Here is a 21831-nt window from a genome sequence, read left to right on the forward strand (position 1 = left end):
ATCTTGCCGGACTCCGAGCTCCGATCACGGGACTCCGGCCACATTGGTCATCAGTGAAATTGTACTGGTATATTTGACATATATATATAGTTTTCTCCACAAGTTCTCAAAGCTTTTGCTTACATTTCCAAGTTACTGAAGCTTTTTACTGGTTTTGGAAATAGCATTACAAATCTCTCTTTTAGTATTGTTGGCGTTATTGATGTCATTGTTGGTGGCGCCTAAGCTTGCTGAGCTCTTGGTCTGAACTTCTAAAGTGTCCTTCACAAAAAACTTCAACCTCCACAAGGTAGATTCAGTCTACAAAACATGTATGTATGTTGGGATATACCTCTTCAGTAACTATAGGCAGAAGCTGCAGTCCCTTTTCCTCAAATTTCGCCATCAAAGTTTTGGCCATAACATGAACATCACTTCTCTCTTCATTATACTTCAGCGCATTTTTGCCATCTTTGGCCTCCATTTGATTTTTAGTTGTACTGAAATCTATTGGCTTGTCAATGACCTAGAATTTGATATATAACATTTTAAGTTCTTCATTAGCTAGACAAGATCCATAAGATTGCCTGCATGAAATAAACTCTTTCTGGGAGACATGTCAAGCAAGGAATTGTTTACATATACACGCTCAGTAACATGAAAGATGTCTACACCGATCGTAATACATGTTAGAAGAACACCAATAAACTTTACCTCATAGTAATCATGGTTTACATCCTTCTGTATCTACGGGTTGCATGAAGGGCCATGCCCAATTGTGCTGTGTAATCTGATTGAAAGAAGCAAAATGTACATCAGAAAACTGACTGGGAACTCACTTAACAGTAGCAACACACACAAAATTACGGCTGAGTAGGAGGTTTTTTTATATTATAAGCTGTGCTTCCGGCATAGAATAACAAATCATTTCAACAGTGCAGAATATTATGCTTACACACATGCACAAATCTCAAATCATGCTCATAAAACACAACAAGATGGCTAGTTAAGTTAATTACTTGGCGCAATATCGTGCCAAATTGGCGCATAAGTTCTTGCATTCTCTTTGCAGCAGCTGCCTGCCTGCCTCCCTCAATGCAGCCTCTTGCTGCTCCTTTGTCATACTCGAAACATGCTTCTCTTTATCCTTCACACCTGAGCAAGCTATGTGGTACACAGCAGAAAGACTAAAGCTTTTTGAATACCTTATCAACCTGAATGAATATCTCATCAACGCGGTGCTTCCGTGCTTGAAAGACTCGGCTTCAGTACTATTGGCAGTGAACTCCAGAGCACCAACATGGGTAACACCTACAAATTGGTGCCTCCATTTGATCCATCTGAAAGATTAAAAAAAAAAAACTGAACTTTAGGCCTTTGTTTTTGACACCAACTGATTAGTATTGAAGTGCCAAATAGTACAATTATAACATGAAACAGATACGTTACATACGTAGAAGGAAGAAGATAATTGGGTTACCAAGACGACGACGGAGGGCATTGGGTTTGGAGCAGGGAGAGTTCTGTGTGTGTGGGAAAATCTGTGCTGCGGTGTGAAGCTCTGAGAAGTGTTGTATAACGGCGTCGGCTTTAGTGTCCACCCTCGCTCGTTCTCCCCTCCTTTTTAATTTTATTTTCTTAATAACATGCCGGTCTTATTCATTGCTTTCTCTGAACCTTTTAACTGTAAGTACCTCCCGATTTGCTAGACTTTTTCTCATAATAGAAATCAAACTATATATAAGAATGATTTTCTGTACTACAAAAATGTGAGGGATTTGACCATACCAAGTTACGAGCAGAAAGTATCCAGAGGAATAGCTCGTTGGCATGAGCAACATCATATAGTTTGTGGCATTCATAAGAGGCCCAGGAAAACTTCTCTTTGATAGTAATCACCTCGATCATCCACAAAGCTGGATTACGAACCGAAATACAATCTTTATCTTCATTTGTCCTTGAAGGAAGAGGGATGCAAACTTGGCAATAACAAGTACCAAGTAGCTTAATCTGTTCATACGTGCTGGCTGTTCCACAGTTGCATGTCCGATACTTGCATCAGTGAGAGCTCCAGTGGCAAAGGAGGAATATGAGAAGAGTTGCAGGAAGAATCAGTCATCGACCATGGCCATCACTTACAGAAATCTAACTAGTGTACGTGCTCCTTAGCCCCAGCCTTTTCAAAAGTTAAATGGAGTTTCTGGAAACTCAAATAAATGCCATGACAATGCAGAAAATGGCAATAAGGAGATATACACAAAAGTTAAGAAAACATTGGTTGGATACTTAGATGTCAAACAGAGTAAGAAACTAGCTAAAACACTTTCAAGATATTAATGGATAGTGAGGAAACATGCAAGTAAAACTGATTCAACTGAATTAGCAGGGGCTATAGCTAGTTTGTCACCTTGCAAAGATGCTGCATTCCCTGCCGCTGATTAGTACACAAACGACTCTACATGTCTTTTTTTTTTTTGAAGTAGGGCCAGAACGGCAGCCCTAGGTAATTACCATTAGATGTCTAGCTATGACCTTCCAAATTTTGTGAATCTATCCACAATGCCAAATCGTATAGCATACACAAAACAAAATCAACTATATATAATTTCAGCAAAGCAGGAATCCGTTTGAAATAGAGAGGGCACGAACTGATGTTGTTGCAAAAATAGTTAATGAGAATACGGGGTATGGACTTGGAGATATATGCAAAGCCCTTTGATGAATACCATGCTAAGTAAACTATTGAGCAAATACATTCACAAAAAATTGAGCAAAGTACCGTTTTGTTTCTTCTGGATCATAGTTGATCATGAAGAGGAAAGTTTCAAACGGAAAACATCCATCTCAGTAAGACTGAATTTAGCAATCCTGGAATCCTTTAACTTTTTCAAATCACAACCTCATACTAAGCACACTGCTACTGTGATTACTATGGAACTGATAATTCTCACAACAGAATTGAAGGGCACTGTGTCAGGACTGAGAGTCTCAAACAACCTAAACAGTAACTGCAAAGCATCAATGGTCTTAAACAGTTGGAGTCAGGTACTCTATAAGGGAAGACTATTTTCATTCATTGGTTTCTGACATTTCTCAAACCCTGCTCCTGATTAATTCACTGACCATGATTTCCAAGGTATATAAATCCATTGACAATGCCAAATCGTATAGCATACCCCAAAACTTTATGGCAAGTATTCAGCAAAGCAGGGATACCATTTGAATTTGAGCAAAAACACAATTGGGTATCAACGCCTTGGTGCCTGTGTCATGGTAATATTGTTAGAGGTGAATGGACAATGATGCGAGTCAAACCCGAAAATCAATTACATTGCCTCATATCAGTAGTGCGAAAGTAAGAGCAAACTAAGATTTTACTTTTTGGAGATATCACAAGTTGCTTATAAACGAAATTGATCTCACCTAGAAAATAGAAATCACAAGTTACTTCAAAACACAAGTCAATGAAATTCCAGTTAATCTCCTCACAGAATGAAAAATAAATGACAAAATCATAACAAATTTGCAAATAAAAAGATTGTATAAGGAAAGAGAATGGAGATGGGTGAGAGATCTCCCAGGCCAGAAAGATAGGCAGGGAAGTTGCCTAACTAGCAATCGTACTATGCATCAAAAAAGCTCGAATAGTTTTTTTTAGAAGGTACTGTAGAAACAAAATTAAGTATGCTGGTTGAGGGCTGGTAAAGGTCCCATCAGAAACCAATTGTTCACACTGTTTCTTAAACCAAAGACTAAAACAAGAACTACTATAAATTCATCTTCTTCAACACAAAAATCCAAAGAAAACCGGCAGATAATATTCGTCGATAACCTTATGAAAGTATAAGTATAAAGCTTACACTCAGCCTCCTCATCAGGGGTGTACTCGTGCAGGTGCAGACACATGCCAAGTAAAGAAGGCATAGCAACTGCTTCAGAAAAAAATAAATACCAATAGTAAGCTGTTAGCATTACTACAAACGGTAAACAAGATAACTTACATGCAACAAAAAGAGAGGCATACATGAAACATTGTTAGAAATGAATGGGACATTTCGAATTCAATACAAAGAACGGAATGATTTATACATGAGAATGGAGGTATCTGTTCATACGTACTAGCTGTTCCACAGTTGCATGTCCGATACTTGTATCAGTGACAGCTCCAGTGGCAAGGAGGCATATGAGAAGAGTTGGAAGAATCAGCCATGGACCGCGGCCATCACTTACAGACTTCTAACTCGTTTCCTCCTTGGCCCCAGCCTTTTCAAGTAGTTGAATGAAGTTTCTGGATATTCGAATAAATGCTGTGACAATGCAGATAATGGCTACAAAAAAGTAAAAAACACTGGTAAGATACTTAGATGTCAACAGAGTAAGAGACTAGCTAAGGAACTTCCAAGAAATTAAGAAATTAATGAAAAATGTGGAAAACATGTAAAAAGTAAAACTACTGAATTAGCAGTGGCTATAGCTGGTTTTTTGGATTAGTACCCTGCTGCGCTACCTTGCAAAAATGCTGCATACCTGCTGCTGATTAGTACACAAACGAGTATACATGGCTTAGATGTCTATGATCTTCCAAGTTGTGTGAATCTATCCACAATGCCAACTCGTACAGCATACACCAAAACTTGACTAAAATCAACTATAATTTGAGCAGAGCAGGATTCCGTTTGAAATAGAGAGGGCAGGAACGGATGTTGTTGCAAAAATAGTAAGGGAGAACAAGGGACATGGACTTGTAGATATATGCAAAGCCCTTTGATGAATGCCATGCTAAGTCAACCTTGAAATAGATCAAATACATTTACCAAAAATTGAGCAAAGTACCGTTTTGTTTCTTCTGGATTGTAGTTGAAGAGGAAATTTTCAAATGGAAAACATCCCGTCTCAGTAAGAGTGAATTTAGAAATCCCATAATCTTTTGAATTTTTTTCAAATCACATCCTCATATCAATTAAGCACACTGCTACATTACTGTGGAAGTGATAATACTCACAACAGGATTGAAAGATACTTAGTTAAAACTGAGGATCTCAAACAACTAAACAGATACAATGTTCTTGGTGCAACTTGGATATTGAAGAACTGGGATTCAAATGGCTCCATACTACAGCATGTAGTCCTATTATTCATAAATATAAAGATAGGAATGAGTAATTGACAGTGATATTAGCTTGTACATAGTTGGAGAGTACCTGGGAAGAGTCTTATTCATTCATTGTTTTCTCAAACCCTGATTAGTTCACTAACCACGATTTCCCAGGTATTTAAATCTATCGACAATGTCAAATCATATAGCATACCCAATGCTTAACTGAAAAGCAACTGTATATTTCAGCTGAAGCAGGGCACCTTTTGAATTTTAGCAGAAACACTAGGCAAGAATTCAGCAAGCAATTTCAAAATGGACAATATCAATCTCAGCAAGTGCTTAATCCCAGAATGTTTCAATTCCAATATCAATTCAAATGTTTCCTTTTAAAACCATCAACCAATTGAGTTTACAAAACTTGGAAACTAGTGAGATTCATGAATCCAATCCCACAATCACCGTTTCAATCTGAACTTGGAAATAAATCGTGATTTTTGAATCCAGAAATAAGCAATTACCTTAGTTTCAATCAGTTGCCAATCGTGGAAGTCGGATCGGAGGCTTTTCCGGCGACGAAACCGGGGGAAGAGCAAGCCCCTGTTCTTCAAAGTTCGTTACAGAGAGAGAAACTAACTTCTTGGGTTGTAATCCGCTGCATCAATGCTCTTCTGTTCTCTCGAAAAGACCGTATGCCCACACTATTTGTTTCCTTGTACGCAGATGAGGTAAATAGTTAGGGGTATTTTGGTCACTTAGCATCCTCCAAATTTATGACTATATCTGTTGAGGGTCTCTGCTCTAATTATTCATATTCATATTTCTGCATTTTCTCTCTCTCTGCCTTCAAACTTGGTTCTTCTCTCACTAGGTCATGTTCATCCTTGAGGAGCTATATGGAGTTATATGTTCCATATGTGCATGAGGCTTATGATGTGAATCAGCTTGTGAGATTCATGAGATGGTTTTGGTTGAGGGAAGATGACTACATCTTGCATGTACACTCAAAACGGATGTGCATCTTTCCTCAGCCTCAAAGATCTCAAGAAATTCTCGTAGTATTGTCAATCAAATATGGTGCTCCTTGGTTGGTATGCCCCTTTTTGGTTCAATTCATGTTTTCATGTGATTTTTTTAATTTCATAAACTATATGTTTCGATTAAGTTTATTTATAGCCTATTGCTTCTAGTCTAGCATTATTTGAGCACTGATTTGGCATCTTATGAGGATTAAACTTATGTTGATTTAGCCTGTAACTTATTTGAAATCATAAGGAGAAAGTATGATGAGTGTCTCATTTTTCGGCATATGCTTCAAGTTTCATTGATAAACACACTTTGGAAGGTGCTTCAAATTTCACATTAATGAACATTCAGATCTAGTACTGTGTACTTTATTCAAGTAATTTGAGTTTGAAAGCCAAGTTTCTCTGCCTCGGGCAATTTGGTAATTTCTCCATGATATTTTTCATCCTCTCTCTCAAATGATATCTAATTTGTAACCTAATCATCATGTCTTTTAATGCTTCAGCTTCCTGAGCCGAGCTCTGCGAATCCTTTTGATTCTGATAGAACCATTTCAAAAAGATATTTTCAGTTCTTTTGAGTATCAAAAACTTTAATCCATTTCAGAATTATATATAAGGGTTTTCAAGGTTTTTGAGTAAGTGACTTTTTCCCAATCCCAAGTCGTTTTGTGTTTTTAGGTGATGAGAGTGATTTAGGGTTTTCCAATCCTAAAGATCCTGTCATCTAGAAAGTGTAAGTGTAAAATGTCGTCTAAATTCATTTATTTGCCTAAAATCCCCAATTCACTTTCATTATTTTACAAAACAAATTGTTCAATTATTTACCCGCGCAGTAATCCGTAATGTGTATCAACTATCCACCAGTACAGGTAGTGAGGTAGTTAATAGTTATTTCACCTCTCAGTAAGACAGTAACCATTTACCAGAAAAGGGGCCAACGTAAATTACGCACAAATAGCTCACTGGCACCAACACACAATTTTGCCTGCAGAGATTCGTCACTATTATTCAGTACCAAAAACCAGAGAGTGAGAGAGAGAGAGAGAGAGAGAGAGAGATTTTGTTTCCAAAAAAAACCAGAGGAAGCTCAGGCGTTGTAGCTCTGAGAAGACCCTCGCATTGTGGTGAAGATGGACAAAGGGAAGGCGATTGCAGGAAGCGGGTCGTCCGCGGCCGGAAATCGCAAGCTCGGCGCTGACAAGTCAGGCGGTGGAAGCCGGAAGCTGAGGAACCCCGGCGTTCTCCCGTTCTTCGAGCACTCCATGGACGGTACAGTCTCTCTCTTCCCCCTCTCTCTCTCTCTCTCCGACGTTGTTTTTTGGCTTAGGCGTTTCGAATTTTAAGGGCCTCGCACATCGATTTTGCTTCTAGCTTGCTCTGTATATGTGATTAGTCATTTTCTGTGAGAAGTTTGTTCTTTCTCTTTGAAGTTTTGAAATGCTTGATTCTTGTTTGTTTTAACGAAAATAGGGTTTGTCTGTAGCCTTTTTGAAGTAGGGATTCTTGTTTGTTTTAACGAAAATAGGGTCTGTCTGTAGCCTTTTTGAAGTAGGGATGGTTAGAAATGAGGGTTTCGGAGTGTTTGTTTGAGCTTAATGGAGTGTGGTTTGCTATGGATTTCGACGATACTCGCCTGCGATTGTTGAAGCTCTTCTAGGCCTTATTTGGCTTAATCGAGGCCCATTTGAGGCCTTCGACCGCTTTCGCCTCATTTCCTGTGGACCTGTCTTTGTGTATCTGTGTCTTTAGTGATGAGAGTGATGTTGTTTTGAGTAAATGGTTAAGATTTCTTGTCATTCTGGGGATTGTGTGAAGGTGTGCTCTGTATGCGCTAGTGAAGTTGCGTCTGTTGCATGCAGTGCCGCCAGTGTGATATGTATGTGGAATTATAAGGGTGAGCGATGACTAATGTTTGATTGTTGGCATCGGCCGTTTATCTCGTGGGAGAAAGTCAGCACCTTTGCGGTAGGTTTTCGAAACTTTTAAGCTTAAATTTATGTAAACATTTGAGTGTGATGATTTACTAGCTGCATATGAGGTTGCTGCATGTAAAAAGATATTACACTAATGTGCATGTCTCGATGCTTATTTTGCAATTGAAATATAAATGATGATTACATCTATGGTAGATATTTCTGTGAAGTATTTCATTGTTATTATGGCTTAACATGCACTTTATGATATAAACTGTACTTTGTGGTGTTAAGAGTTCTTACCAGCACAATGTACGGATGTGTACAAGTATCATCATAGCAGAAATTTTATTTCACATATGAAATCTGTATTCGCATTGGCCTTTTCTCTCAAAATACAGATTTTATGGAAGAAGGTGAAACTGACCCCGTAGTCAACAGTGAACCTGAGAAAGCTCATATCCCTCCATTTATTCCTAAAGATGAGGTTGTGGATGAGGAAGAATTTGAAAGAATGATGGAAGAACGATACAGAACTGCTTCTACCTATGTGACCTACGCTGAAGATAATTATGAAAAGAAAAGATCGGTTGATGGACCTGTGCTTGAGCCTTCTGCTAGAGATCCCATTATATGGAAAGTAAAGTGCACGGTATGCATCAAATCTTTCTTTGCCTGTAGAATAAACCACAATCTTTTTTTACTCAACATTTTGGCTGCAGGTTGGGTGCGAGAGGCACTCAGCTTCTTGTATTTTGTGTATATCACTTTCAAGTTAGTATGACTATAGTAATGATGTTATTCTTTCCCCATTCAGGATGGGAATTTGGGTGCTCTGGGTTTTGAAGATTTCACATTATCACCTAACTCCCTTCTTTATCCAAAAGAGCCATGGCAAGAAAGGGAAAATAATTGTATGTATGATCTTTTATGCTTTGTAGTAAGTTTTCTACTGTGATAAGTGGTTTGTGAGTCAGGCTGATAAGTTTTTTGGACTGCAGTCAATCAGGGCGATAGTGATGGTCTGTTCTCAATTGGTCAAACTTTAAGAATTAATGCTGGTCCATTAAAAGGATACCTCTGTCTTGTTTTGGCCATACACTGTGCTGATATCACTGTTAAGCTTGATTCTCAGCAAAGGGTTCTTACAGGTTTGTCTATCTCACTAAAATGCCAGGTGTTGTAGTTTGGCTGCTTGATCCACTGGATTTGGGTCTATTGGTAGTTGTATTTTATTTTTTTCAACATTCTGCAGTTAAAGCTGATCATCTTACAGAGGTTCGTGCAAAGAGCTCTGCCATGCTTAGGTACTTCTTTCATCCAATGAATCATTTGTGTCACGATGTTGATTACCTACTGTCTTTCAAAACATTTACTGATGTAATTTAGTCTCTGTCAGTGAGGATCCAGAGTCCAACTCTCTTAAATTATTTGATTTGCTTGGTGAAGGAGGCTCTCAAGGTGTGTATATCTTGGAAAGATGTTTTCTGCTTCATTTGATTTGTTAGTTCATTGAGCTAGTTGTAGGACACTGTTCTCTTGAAGGCAGTCTGACATGCTGTGCTGTCTGACTAACTGTGAATCCCGACAGCTCAATAAAAAATCTAATAGAATATATCAGATTAACAGTTCAACCACGCCATTCTAGATTGCTTCTTTGTCACCAAGTCCTTTTTGCATTCAATTTTGTTTTAAATGTTCAAGTTGTATGTTTATGAATATTGATGTCCTTATTGTACTTGCAGATGGGACAGTTCAAGCTGGGACATCAGCTGGGGGTGAATGGTGGAATGCTGGAGGGTCATCTGGTGAAAGGTTACATTTCTGTCCTGTCTACTAGTGCACTCAATGTATTCTTGATACCTTTTTATGCACTACATCATTGAATGCCTTGTATTCAACTGGTTGGAACTTTAACATGGAATGTGGGTGCATCACTAGTTTCGCTCAACGATCTCAATGTTTCCTTAGAATTGTTAACAGAAGTTGGCCATAATTTTTGTCTGTACAATTGTCTACACTACAATTCAAGTGACTAAATGTATAAAGTAGTATCACGTGATAAAACACTAAGAATTCATTATTGGAACTCCTGAAAATTCGGTGGCATACAAATGTTCCATACACTGACTATCTTGAAAAGTGGGATAAATGTCTGGTGACAATGGATATACCGTTTTTGCAAACAGATACATCAAGTTACCATTAGAATGATATTCCTGAAAACACTTTGATGTTACTTTTTTGTGTGTTTATTTAAGATTGTCCTTAATTAGTCCTATTCATACACGTCGGGCTAGTCCTTTAATTTTTCTTGGATAAAACCACCTTGGTAAATAGACAAATTACTAGATCTTGGAAAGTGCTTCAAATTAGATTGTGGCCATACTGTACTCAGTGTAGTGATAGATATCCAGATCTAGTACTGTGTACTTTGTTTGCTAACTTTGAATTTGAAAATATTAAATGACCACTTTCTTGCAGGAATGCTTGGCCAAGTTTCTCTGCCTTGGGCAATTCGGTAAGTTTTCATCCCACGTGTTATTTTTTATCCTCCCTCTCTAAAAAAAAAACAAAATTGTCTTAATGTGTGTGTATTTGATTTGTAACCTAATGTCTGTTGATGCTTCAGCTTCAACCTGAGTCGAGCTCTGTGAATCCTTTTGATTCTGATGGAAATGGTGCTAAAAAAGGTACTTTCAGTTCTCCAAGTCTCAGAAGGGCAATGCCGTTAATAAAAAGTTTGACTCTTGTCTGGAGATGTTCATTTATCTTCTATTATAACTTGTGGATGTAGAATATAGTTTGTGGGAGAGGAACGTGGCTTCAAATAACAACTCATCTTGGGGCGCTAAAGTTACGGATGACATCAGTCTTTCTGACACTTGGAAAAAAGCATCCTGGGGATTAGCAGCAGCAGTGTATAACAAGGATCAATGTACTGGGTGGGGCAAAAGCGACTGTTGGGGTGCTAAAGTTGGATGTGACAGCACTTTGTCATATTCTTGGAAAAAAGCATCAGAACCTGCTAGTTCGTCCTGGGTTGTTGCAGCAGCAGTAGTAAACAAGGATCACGGTTCTGTCTGGGGCGGTAACGATAGTCAGAAACCAAGTGTTGATGATAGTGGTGACGGAGGTTGTGCTTGGAATAAGCCAGCTGGAGGTTCTTGGAGTATACAAGCTGGAGGATCCTCCTGGGGTAAGCAAGTCGATTCAAGCACTGGTGACGCAGGGTGGAAAAGTTCAACTTCGTCGGTAGAGAATCAGAATGGGAGCTGGAGTAATGCAGGTGGCTGGGAAAAAGCTGAAGGTGGATCTGGTAATGATAATCAGAAAGACTGTCGGAAGAGACCAAGTGGTGTAGATGACAATAAAAGTTCATTATGGATAAAGGAGGACGGAGGTTCTGCCTGGAATAAACAAGATGGAGGCTCTACTTGGAATGTTGGTGGTCCTTGGAGTAAAGGTGGGGATCAAGTGTGTGGTCGTGGTGGCTATGGTAATGGTGTTGGTGGTAGAGGGGGTGCAGGTGGGAACTGTTTCAAGTGTGATGAGTTAGGACACATGGCTAGGGAGTGTTCTCAGGGCCGCGGCGATGGTAGAGGTAGTGGAGGTGGAAACTGTTTCAAGTGCAGTGGTACTGGCCACATTACCAAGGAGTACCCTCAGTGTGGTGGTAGAGGAGGTGGAGGTGGGAATTGTTTCATGTGCGGTGAAGCTGGACACATGTCTAGGGAGTGTCCTCAAGGTGGAGGAAAGGGTAACGGAAAAATGGCGATACCAAAGGGAAGTACTGTAGCTGCTGTTATCTCAGATAACGTAGCATATATAGTGGGCGATGGTAGAATTTCTATGGTGGATGACAAAGAGATAGGGGGAGGTAAGGTAGTCGATATTGGTACTGGAAAATGCGATAAGGTACCTAAGATTAATAGATATATGTTGGCTGGTAGGACGGGAAATGAGCATGTGTGTGACGCCATGATTAAGGTTATTAGAGATGCTGTAGGAGAAGAAAATAATTTTGCTCTTGCACAGCGGACAGCTCAAGAGTTTGTTGAGGGGTGGAAGAGTGACAATTTGCCAAAAAAATTCCCCTCTCATATTATACTTGTTGGCTGGGATAACAATGGGAGCATCATTTCTCTAGTTGGAGGGAGAGAGCCGAAGATAGTGAGGAAAAACCATGAGGTTGTGGCATCTGGACTTGGTGAACGTGATGTCAAAAATTATATAGTGTGTAAAATGAAGGAAAATAAACTCAATGGGAATGAAATTGATTGTTTGGTTGAAGCAGTAACACTGGCATGTGCAAAAGGGAATGCTAGTGGTGGTTTGATTAAGGGCGTGCGTATTAGAAATGGAGAGATGAGGGAGATTCTGGGGATTAGCCATGTTGTGGTAGGACTAATTTTCTTTTTCAAAGAGCTTGTTCCCTTTCTGAGTGATAGCATTATATGCATAAGTCATGGGATTGAGTATTGCTATAATCGTGAGAAGGAGCTAGAACACAAAATCAAAAGCACTGTTGGGAACATAGAGTTCTACCAAATCCTAGGGGTCAATATGAAGGTCAACTGCATCGTTAGATCGATTGGGTTTAAGAACTGTTTGGAAACACAAAAAAAACTTACTATGCTACAAAAGACGAAGTTTTTGAAGAAATACACTGTTGGCCACCCTACTCAGGAGATCTTGGAGGGATTGAAACAACACTTTGTTAATTTGACAAGGAAGTCTGATGACTTTCTTTAGTGCTGGTACAGGGAATGGGGAGGTGTCAAATGGAAGACGGGCTTTGTGTGCACTGCTACCAATTTTCGGTGTATTGGTTTTGTTTGTGAAAAGTTTTGTTCAGTTATCTCTGGGTTCATGAACTTTGCATGCTATGAGCTTGAAAACAGTGGTCTTCTAGTTATTTTGGGATGAAAACTAGCACCGTTTTGCTAGAAATTCCCTGTCGGCATGTCTGCCTTTTTTGTAGGACATTATAATATATCATAGTTGTCTATTTTGGGAAATATTCTGGTCTCAAGTGATGACAGGTGAGTGGTGACATACATAAACTCTCAATTATTTATGATTTTGTACTTAGCAAAAGCTAGCATCTCTTCGTAGTACGTTTGACTAGATGTATATGATGCTCAACCAACAGTGGTCTCCTAGTATTTTGAGATGAAAGCTGGCACCATATTGCTTGAAATTTCCGTTTGTCTACCTTTTTTTGTAAGACATTATAATTCGTCATAGGTATCTCTTTTGGGAAATTTTCTGGTGTCTAGTGATGACAGGTGCACATACATTCTTGATCTTATTTTTCTACTCACAATTATTTACAATTTTGTTACTTGGTGTATTTACCATCTCTTGATCGTACATTTGACCAGAAACTTTAAATGTATGTGATGCTCACCCAAATATTAATAGTAATTGAGGAAACAATGGCGGAACTGATGAGGTGGTTAACCAATGTGTCCATTTGTATATATTGAATAAACTTCTAATCAACTCGTAGAAAGAATAATTAAGCTTGTTTCTTTTTCACTATATTGGCTTTGGTTGATAGAACCAAAAGTTGTGTTTCTATTGTAGGAGTAATTTTTTGGGTTATTTGTAGACTACTGTTCATCCAGGGAGGGATATTATTTATGTCAATGGGAATCGGCTGCCTCCCAAGGTTTATCTTGCACTCAACAAGCCGAAAGGGTATGCGGTGTTGGTATTGTTTGCGAGGCGATTTTATGTTGGAGGCTTTGGAAATTTTGTTTTAGGGTTGATGTGTTTGTGTTTTGATAGGTACATTTGCGCTACAGGTGAGAAAAAAAATCTATATTGGGTCTGTTTGATGATTACTTAAAAGAGTTGGGAATGTTGAGGCTTTACAAACTTAATTCAAACTGCCTACGTTTTCATCAGTCATTTTCTCATGTTTTCGGAATTTTAGATTCTCATGATAGCTTACATGCATTCAGTTTGGCAGTTACTTGACTTGGTAGTTTTGAATTTTCAGGATAAGAGAAACCCAGGAACACCCAGACCTCGACTATTTACTGTTGGCGGTCTTGATGTTGCTACAACTGGGTTGATTGTTGTGACCAATGATGGTAGTGTAGTGTGTACATTGTCCGTTGTGAGTTGATATATAATAGTTTCAATAGATCTGTAATGTCAAGTCTTATGTTATTTTTTCCGGAGATTTTGCTCCAAGTAAATCACATCCTTCAGCGAACTTGTCAAAGGAGTAAGTCCGCATTTCTGTTGTTTTCTTAGTACTTTTATCTTGCGCATGAATTTACGTCAGATTGATTGTAATCGTTTTAAATTTGGGAGTTGGTTCAAAACCTTTGGAGTTTGGGCATATGTTATATGGAAGGGTATGATGTACCTGTCATCTGTGTATTTTTCCTTTTTAACTCATGCTCGGGTACTATTTGCGTGGATTATAGATCCTGATGACAGATTCTTTCACACTAATTGTAGATACATTGCCATAATAGAAGGTTCTGTTAGTAAGCGAAGCCTGATATTTATCAGTGAAGGAACGGTTATTGATGGTGTCCATTGTACCCCAGATTCTGTGGAGTTACTACCACAACAGCCGGAAATGTCAAGATCCCGTTTGCGTATGGTACTGAATCTCTCTCTCTCCCTCTGCCTCTCACTGTCTGATATCATTGTTTTAATAGCCTAAAAGAAAATATACTTTTTCATATGACTTTTGTTTCTCATGTTATCTGGTTGTGGACCTGTTATATCAAACATGTGATTGGAAGTCTTATAACTCTTTGCAGATTATGGATAGAAGTAGTTGTACTAAACTCACAAACGCGTGCACTGCCAACTCTGTGATGGCCTTCATTTTGTCAAACTGGTTGCATGCAGGTTCATTAAGGGAGGAACCACGAAGTAATTGAACTTGTTAAAATGCTGGACTTGAGGTCAGATTTGTTTATTGATAGGAGTGTTTTATTCATTGAAAAATTGATTTCTGGTTTTGTTTGTTTCTTTTAATTTTTGGCCACATTAATCAAATTTGTGAAATTTATGAATAAATACGAAGGATCCTTGATGGTCTTCTAAAGTTTGACTTGTGTTGTAATTTGTATAAATATTCAATAAACATTTATCTCTTTCACAGTACGATAAAACATGTGGTACTTTGACGATACCCATTTCATTTTCCTAGAATGTTGGTTTGCTTCACTGTACTATGTTCAAAGCTGCCAGGGTCACAGTAGTTATATGTTGTGATTTAGAGATCTTTGTGGTTTTGTAAAAAAACATGCAGCTTTTTTATGATACGCATTCCATTTTTTTCTAGAATGTTAATTTGCTTTGTGCAATGTTCAAAGCTGCCAGAGAGTTACAGTTGTTTGTTTATGTTGTGATTTAGGGATCTTTGTTGTTTCATTAACTCAGGCTACAAACTTCAAGATATAGTAACAGTAGTATATGTGACCTCTAATGAGATTTTGGACTTTAATCTTTTACCAGAGACATTTTGGGTTCTACGTGTGTTGCTTACTTTTGTTTCTTCTTCTTCCAGATACGCATTTCATCATTGGTGGTTTCAGACTTCCAGCAACCCTGGGTAATCACCTAGCTTCACATTGATTTGAAATGTTTAGTATTTGAGATTTTAAAAATTAGGTGTTGACAGTCCCACACTATTCTCTGTGGTTTTATTCTGATGCTGCTTTTAAGTTGTACAAGGTGATGTCTTTCTTATTTTCAGGCTGGGCTCAGCCAGCGGAGCTTATTCTGTCCACGGCCGTGAACCTCCACGGCGGTAATTCTCAGCGCGTGCTAAGCACGCTTTGTTCAATTACTGACGACATGTGACGCGCTCTCTCATCCAGTTCACAACTAGGTCTGTTTCTCCTTCATTCCTTTCTCCTTGGCCAACAACTCCTCAATTTCCCTATCAATCTTCGATCACCTCCTCCTCAAGGGCTCACCAAATCTGAACCTCCGTTGGAGAGTGACTCGTGAAAGGAGTATAGTTTGGAAAATCGAGTTCACGTTTCGCCCTCGAGGTCCTCGGCAAGAACGACTGCCTCGTTGAGGGCGTGCTCCACCGTGCATGATCTTGGGCACGAGGAGTTCTTCTGCTTTAGGTAAGTAGCATTCTCGCTGGGCCTGTTGGTTCAGGTCGGTGGGGAACAAGAGTAGGGGGAGGGAGTTTTAGGCGGAAGAGTATGAGGATGACATTGGTGGCGGTTGCGGTGGTGGGCTGGGTCTGGATAGGGCGCAAATTCGGGTTCGTTGGCTTTAGGTTAGTGTTTGTTTCTATGTAGATGAATAATGTGATGGATTGATGTCGGTTAGCAATTGGAATTGGCTATACATTTTGGTTTTGGATATGACTTTGCTTGCCTGTTTTCAGCTTTAGAGTTGATAATGTAATGATTGATGATAATATAGCAATTGAAATCGGGATCAAGTTTTTTTTTAGATTGTATGTTTAGTTTGATTGATGTTAAATGCCTGAGTTTTGGCTATAGAGTTGATTATGCCATAGTTTTATGTCAAGAGTAGCATTGGATTGGGAAGAAATTTGTTCTGTGGAACATGTTGTAACACTTGTGCTGGAAACATGTTGAATTGGGAAGGGGGTGGATTGATGTTAGTATTGCCTTTTAGTTGGGAAGAAATGTATCTTTTGATTTTTGAATCATTTGATAAAATTGCATGTTTCATATGATTGATATCAATTAGTCACCAATTTGGCATTTTCAAGTGTTTACCATGAAATCTAAGATCTATTACTTGAGCCAATCTGTTGTAAAATCCTTCTCCAACTCCTGCTTGAACTTTCTTTAGTGAAAGCCTTTTTTAGAATGCTTTATATAGATGTTGATGGATGGTCGTACCGCCGTAGAGCTATTGGTGTTGTGTTTTTGGCTCATTGATACAATTTTGAACTGTAGGGCTCATTAGGCAAATCTGAGTTTAGAATAGAAAGAGGACAACGCTGCAGCTTTTCTATAAGCTCTAGGAAAGTTGGTCTTTTAGGATTCTATTAGGATTTGTATAATAGACTTGGTCTATTAGGTTTAGGATCCTAAATCATGTTGTATCAACAGCCTAGGGTGATAGAGAGATCTAGCAAGGAGCTGGGAGTAGCATAGGGATTTCAATAAGTTCTTGTAATCAAGTTGTTATTCTCCATAGTGCTAGTGATTCTCAGGAGAGATCACACAGAGGACGTAGGCATTGCCGAACCTCTATAAATTGTTGTGTGCTGTGTTTTCTGTTTTCAAGTTCATCTGTTAGCTTTGCTTATATCATAAAGTACCTAGTAAAAGATCCAGGGGTGTCTCCACAACAATTGGAACTTGGATACAGTTTGGTTTTTGAATCATGAGAAGACTTGATTTCTGTTGATATAAGTTTACTTACCTTTTCTGATTCTAGAGTTAATTTAGAGTAGTAACTGAAATTTGGAACAAGTTTGTTTTTTGACTCTTGACGTTACTTCTATTAATCTGAGTTTAATTACTGGTAGGTGTTTGGCTCTAAAGCTGAAAATGTCAAGGATTGATGTTAGAATAGCAATTAAATTGGGACGAAATTTGTCAGCGGATTATATGATTTGACTTAGTATGATTGATACTAGTTTGGTCACCAGTTTTTGGTTCTACGAGTTCATAATGTCGAGGATCAATGTCAGTATTGCAATTGACAGGGAGGAAATTTGTCTTTTGGCACCAGCTGTTGTCAATGTTAAGTGCTTACCTTGAAACTTAAGGTATATTACTTGAGCCAGTTTGTTCTAAGGTATGCTTTACTTACAATAGAATTCAACTCCTGCATGAACATTAGTTAGTGTGAGCCTTTTTTTATAAAGGTCCTGAGGCAATACCAGTTTGTTCACAGTTTGAAGGGGTAGCTTTCAAAAAGAAGTGTAAAGATTGATACATAAATGTTGTTACTGTCAACTAGACAATTAAGCAACAACTTCATGGATATTTGGATGCCTGTTTTGTTTTTTTGTTTTTTTGAATTTAGTTGTCTTTCAGCAGGATTCTAGTGGGTATGTATACTACTGTTTAAAGTTTTGTTTGTTTAACTGTCAGCTATCATGAGTGAAACTTCTAAACCCTCAGAGATGTTGGGTGTAAACGGTTCTTGTTGAGTTTTGTTTGAGACAAAAAAAAAGGATTAGCCTTTTCTTTTCACTGATTCAGTCATGGTTCAGCAAGATCCTGGTATATATAGTACTGTTATCAGAGTTCCATATGTTGCATGTTAATCATCATATCTCTTTCTTTACTGTAGGTTTACAGAGTTTCAGATATGGAACTCGTGAAAGTACTTCCAAGTGCATATGATGAGGTCAATGCTTGCTTTCATCCGTTTGCTGGTGGTGATCTGGCTTATGGAACCAAGGTGTGCTTCTGATTCCCCAGAAATCTTGCAATTATTAGTCTTTCCTTTCTTGGTTCCTCTATTAAGGGTGTTCTCATTTGCAATGTAAACATGATATATGTAACAGGAAGGGAAGCTTAGAGTCCTTCAGTTTAATAGTGTCCAAGGTGGAAACTGCTTTACAGAGGAAAATATGGCTGTCCTGGTATAGTGAGCGAGGCTGTGTTACATTCTTCATTTATATATTTCTTGGTGAGTTCTCTAAGGTGTCTGTTATTGAAGTGTGTTTATGTTTGGTGTCTTCATATGTGTTTTTGCATTACAATTGAAGCTAGAGCTTGATTTCATCCACTGTCAAGAAAGTGGATTTTACCATGATTTCGTAAACATATCAACATAAGCATGTAAAGGTTAAATATTAGATGGATTTTATCCATATCTAACACTTGCACCCTTATCCCTTGGCTTAATGGCCAGAACTCCCAGTAACTTTCCCCATAACCATACCAATTTTACTTAATCTTGCCATTGTCTCAATATAACAGACTCATCTACCATGAAATACTCGTGCATGGAAAACAATTGCGAGAAGGAGCTAACATATCTATCAAGTTGTCCTCTACGGTATTGAATCATCAAATTGCTATACTCGTGCTCGTAGAACAACTCTATAGGTAACGATACTTTAATCTGATGCTGCATATGTCGACTCTCTTATCATGGGGCACTGTTTAACAAAATCCTGGCATGTTTATTGGTTGCCTTCAGATCATGGACCATTCTAAAAGGACAGAACTATCATCGGTAGATTTCTTCTCCTCACCCTGTAAACATCTATATAGGTATCAGTTTTTGCTTTGTTAATATGCCCCACATATATGAGTGTTAAAGGCTTTGTTTGCTTTTCTTTGATTGTTGCACACGGTCTTGTTTAATCCCATCAACTCTAAATAACCAAATTCCGTAAGTTATCTGTATTGATTGTTGGTGCGACTTAGTAGAAGCATTTGCGCCAGGGCTCAGGGCAGTAAAAGTTTTGTTTAAATTCCATCATTCATAGTTTAACTTGGTTCAATTTTTTCTCTTCTTCATAAAGTTTGCCATATATGCATCTGTGGTGAATCCAAAGCTTTCCATGGTGTTGTCGACTGTCCAGTCCTTACATTGTTTTTCTTCCAACTTTAACAACTTGATTTGAAAACAAGGAGTTGGACATTGAATATATCTTTAGAACGAGATTACAGTAAGGAGCTTGACAAATTCTCCAAATTGATTGTTAGGTAAAAGTATGTGATATCCTGACCAGGGGAGCATTGGTTCAGACTCAGAGATATATACAGACGCTCAACCACGTCAATATAAAAGATCAAGATGTAGAGTTCTCATTCTTTATCGGCAGCAGACGATCATATCCTTCAGCCTGGTTCAGCTGCCCTGTATCATATCCCAGATTCCCATTCATTCACTTATGCCGTAGGCTTTTGTTCTTGCTCTTGTATATTGAACACTCGTATCAATCACCGAGTTTCACAAGTGTTGGTTTCTCCAAATTTTACCTCCACATTGAGCACGAGGAGTTTCATCTTTGTAGTCACTTCATAATGTTACAATTGTAACTCAAATGTAGTCATTTTTGTGTTTTGCCTTTGTTCTCCATTACTTCTTTTTCTTCTGCATTTATTGCCAACAAACCATGATTCTCAACATAGGTTCCTTCTAAATTGCACAGTACTTTTTGTTCAAGCAAAAAGAAAAGAATGCTCTAGCATCAGAGTTATCCATTGTTCTTATGATGAGTGGCATGGCTTCTAATTTGTAATGCAACGGAGGTCTTAACACAAATTTATACCTTTTAGTCAGTAATTAATACTATTAGGAGTTATGTTTAGTAAAAACGCGTATTTTTTGTTGACTCTTGAAATTAACGGTTAAATGAGGTCTAAAATCGATGAAATTTTGACAGGGTAATCTAATAAATGTGCAGATCACATCGGCCGGTGTCGATTGACGATATTTATTACTTAGGTTGATCACGAAGTGGCTACTAATATAGTATAACTTCTATACTACAATTGAGTTACACTTGTACATTATGAAGCGACTATATGAATGAAACATCTCGTGCTCAATTGACACCACACGATGTAATCGTTACATATAATTATGCATATAGTAAAAAAATTATCGAGGACTTGTTTGACCGTTGGTTTGTCCGGTCAAACCTAAAACGCTAATAATATGCCATATGGGTGGACCAATCACCAGGGGCCGATGGCTAAATGGGGCTTACATGTTTACAATCGCGTAATATTGTCAGACAAGTGTGTGAGGTCAAATCCAAAAAGAAATTTCAGAAGATTCCGGTTAAAGGGTTTCCGTTTAGTAAAAACGCGTTTTTTTCTATTAACTCGTGAAATTAACAGTCAAACAAGTTCAATTTCCCTATCAATTCTCAAATCACCTCCTCTCAGGTTCTGGTGGGTAGAGCGGTGGGCCGTGTGTGAATCAACGGAGAGGGTATGGGCAGCTCGACGGAGTCAAGAAGGCAGAAAAAAAGGATAAAGGTGGCGGTTGTAGAGGTTGGAATGGGACATGAAAGAGAGAAGGGCGACGACGCGAGAGGAAGGTTGGGACTCCGGAGTAGGCGGCGGTGGTCAGAATGAGGAGAAAAGGTTGGAATTTTTTTTCGGGTTTAGTGGGAATAGGATTCTTGGCTTTATGGTGGCCATGGATGAAGGAGGGTGGCAGGTGGCCTCGGCGGAAGACAACAGTTCAAAATCCACATCAGGATTGTTGGAAATCGGTTGAGCAATTTAATCGATTTTGATAATTGAGTTTAGGTTTAGAATTTGTCCAAAAAAAAAAAAGAGTTCAAGTTTAGAAGGTTATAGTTAGGAACAAATTCTTTGAAAATTTAAAATTGTGCCACGTGCAATAGACTAGGAAAGAATAGATAAGCCATCACACGCGCATCAAACCATAAGTAATTTTTACTTAGTAACTGCACCAACAGAATTGACACGTGTCCCTTTTACTTGTTGTTACCCTCCAGGGCTATGAAGGGAATAATTTTCGCTCAGCCACACATGGAACTAAGACAAGGTGATCTTTCGGCCTTGTGTGATATACTGCACCATTATCTGTGTAAGCAAAGTCAAGCCCTGAAAGGCCAGCTAGCTCTTTGTAAACTTGGAAATGCTCAAGTAACAAAATGTTTGTTTCGCCGCTCATCTCTCGTCTAGTGGTAATCTGAAACTGCAGTAAAGTTCTTAGACTTGTTGTAAATCAAAATTATTGTAACGTGCTTAATCACTTCCACATTGATTAGAAGTGATTGGGACGATTTTTGTTTTTTTGTTTTTATATTACCAAAGCACACGAAAAACAAGAGGAAAATGGTACAAAGTTGTCTCATTCCAGCTTGGTGATGTAGTACATTGCAGGT

General features: G+C 38.5%; 1 protein-coding gene, 3 long non-coding RNA genes and 1 pseudogene across 5 annotated transcripts; 3 read left to right on the forward strand and 2 right to left on the reverse strand.

Annotated features, from left to right (window-relative positions):
• LOC126802863 (transcription factor GTE6-like) lies at positions 1-1319 on the reverse strand (annotated as a pseudogene).
• A 2243-nt stretch (positions 1320-3562) lies between these two features.
• On the reverse strand, positions 3563-5739 carry LOC126802865 (uncharacterized). Its single transcript, XR_007673018.1, has 3 exons — positions 5596-5739; positions 4099-4307; positions 3563-3908 (listed from the first exon to the last, which is right to left on the reverse strand). It is a non-coding gene; the product is annotated as an uncharacterized LOC126802865 (long non-coding RNA).
• A 1493-nt stretch (positions 5740-7232) lies between these two features.
• LOC126803697 (protein RNA-directed DNA methylation 3-like) lies at positions 7233-13978 on the forward strand. The gene is made up of 10 exons (XM_050531453.1): positions 7233-7371; positions 8417-8667; positions 8833-8929; positions 9017-9166; positions 9271-9322; positions 9415-9476; positions 9761-9830; positions 10500-10536; positions 10648-10708; positions 10813-13978. Exons 1-10 carry the CDS (start codon positions 7233-7235, stop codon positions 12768-12770), a joined length of 2877 nt encoding a protein of 958 aa, XP_050387410.1. The 3' UTR covers positions 12771-13978.
• Positions 13979-14815: 837 nt separating this feature from the next.
• LOC126803058 (uncharacterized) lies at positions 14816-15864 on the forward strand. The gene is made up of 3 exons (XR_007673045.1): positions 14816-14953; positions 15562-15606; positions 15751-15864. It is a non-coding gene; the product is annotated as an uncharacterized LOC126803058 (long non-coding RNA).
• A 2223-nt stretch (positions 15865-18087) lies between these two features.
• Positions 18088-19968, forward strand: LOC126803057 (uncharacterized). Of its 2 annotated transcripts, none has more exons than XR_007673043.1 (5): positions 18088-18407; positions 18514-18638; positions 18932-19060; positions 19155-19228; positions 19667-19968. It is a non-coding gene; the product is annotated as an uncharacterized LOC126803057 (long non-coding RNA). The 2 variants fall into 2 exon arrangements; XR_007673044.1 differs by having other exon boundaries at positions 19155-19190.
• The last annotated feature ends 1863 nt before the right edge of the window (positions 19969-21831 follow it).

The sequence above is a fragment of the Argentina anserina genome, chromosome 7, assembly GCF_933775445.1.
Source record: "Argentina anserina chromosome 7, drPotAnse1.1, whole genome shotgun sequence".
Taxonomy (NCBI): Eukaryota; Viridiplantae; Streptophyta; class Magnoliopsida; order Rosales; family Rosaceae; genus Argentina; species Argentina anserina.

Coding starts and splice junctions, on each gene's coding strand:
- LOC126803697 (XM_050531453.1), top strand. CDS start 7,233: ATGGACAAAGGGAAGGCGATTGCAGGAAGCGGGTCGTCCGCGGCCGGA. Junction 8,668..8,832: donor TATGGAAAGTAAAGTGCACG/GTATGCATCAAA, acceptor TTCCCCATTCAG/GATGGGAATTTGGGTGCTCT. Junction 9,167..9,270: donor TCAGCAAAGGGTTCTTACAG/GTTTGTCTATCT, acceptor AACATTCTGCAG/TTAAAGCTGATCATCTTACA.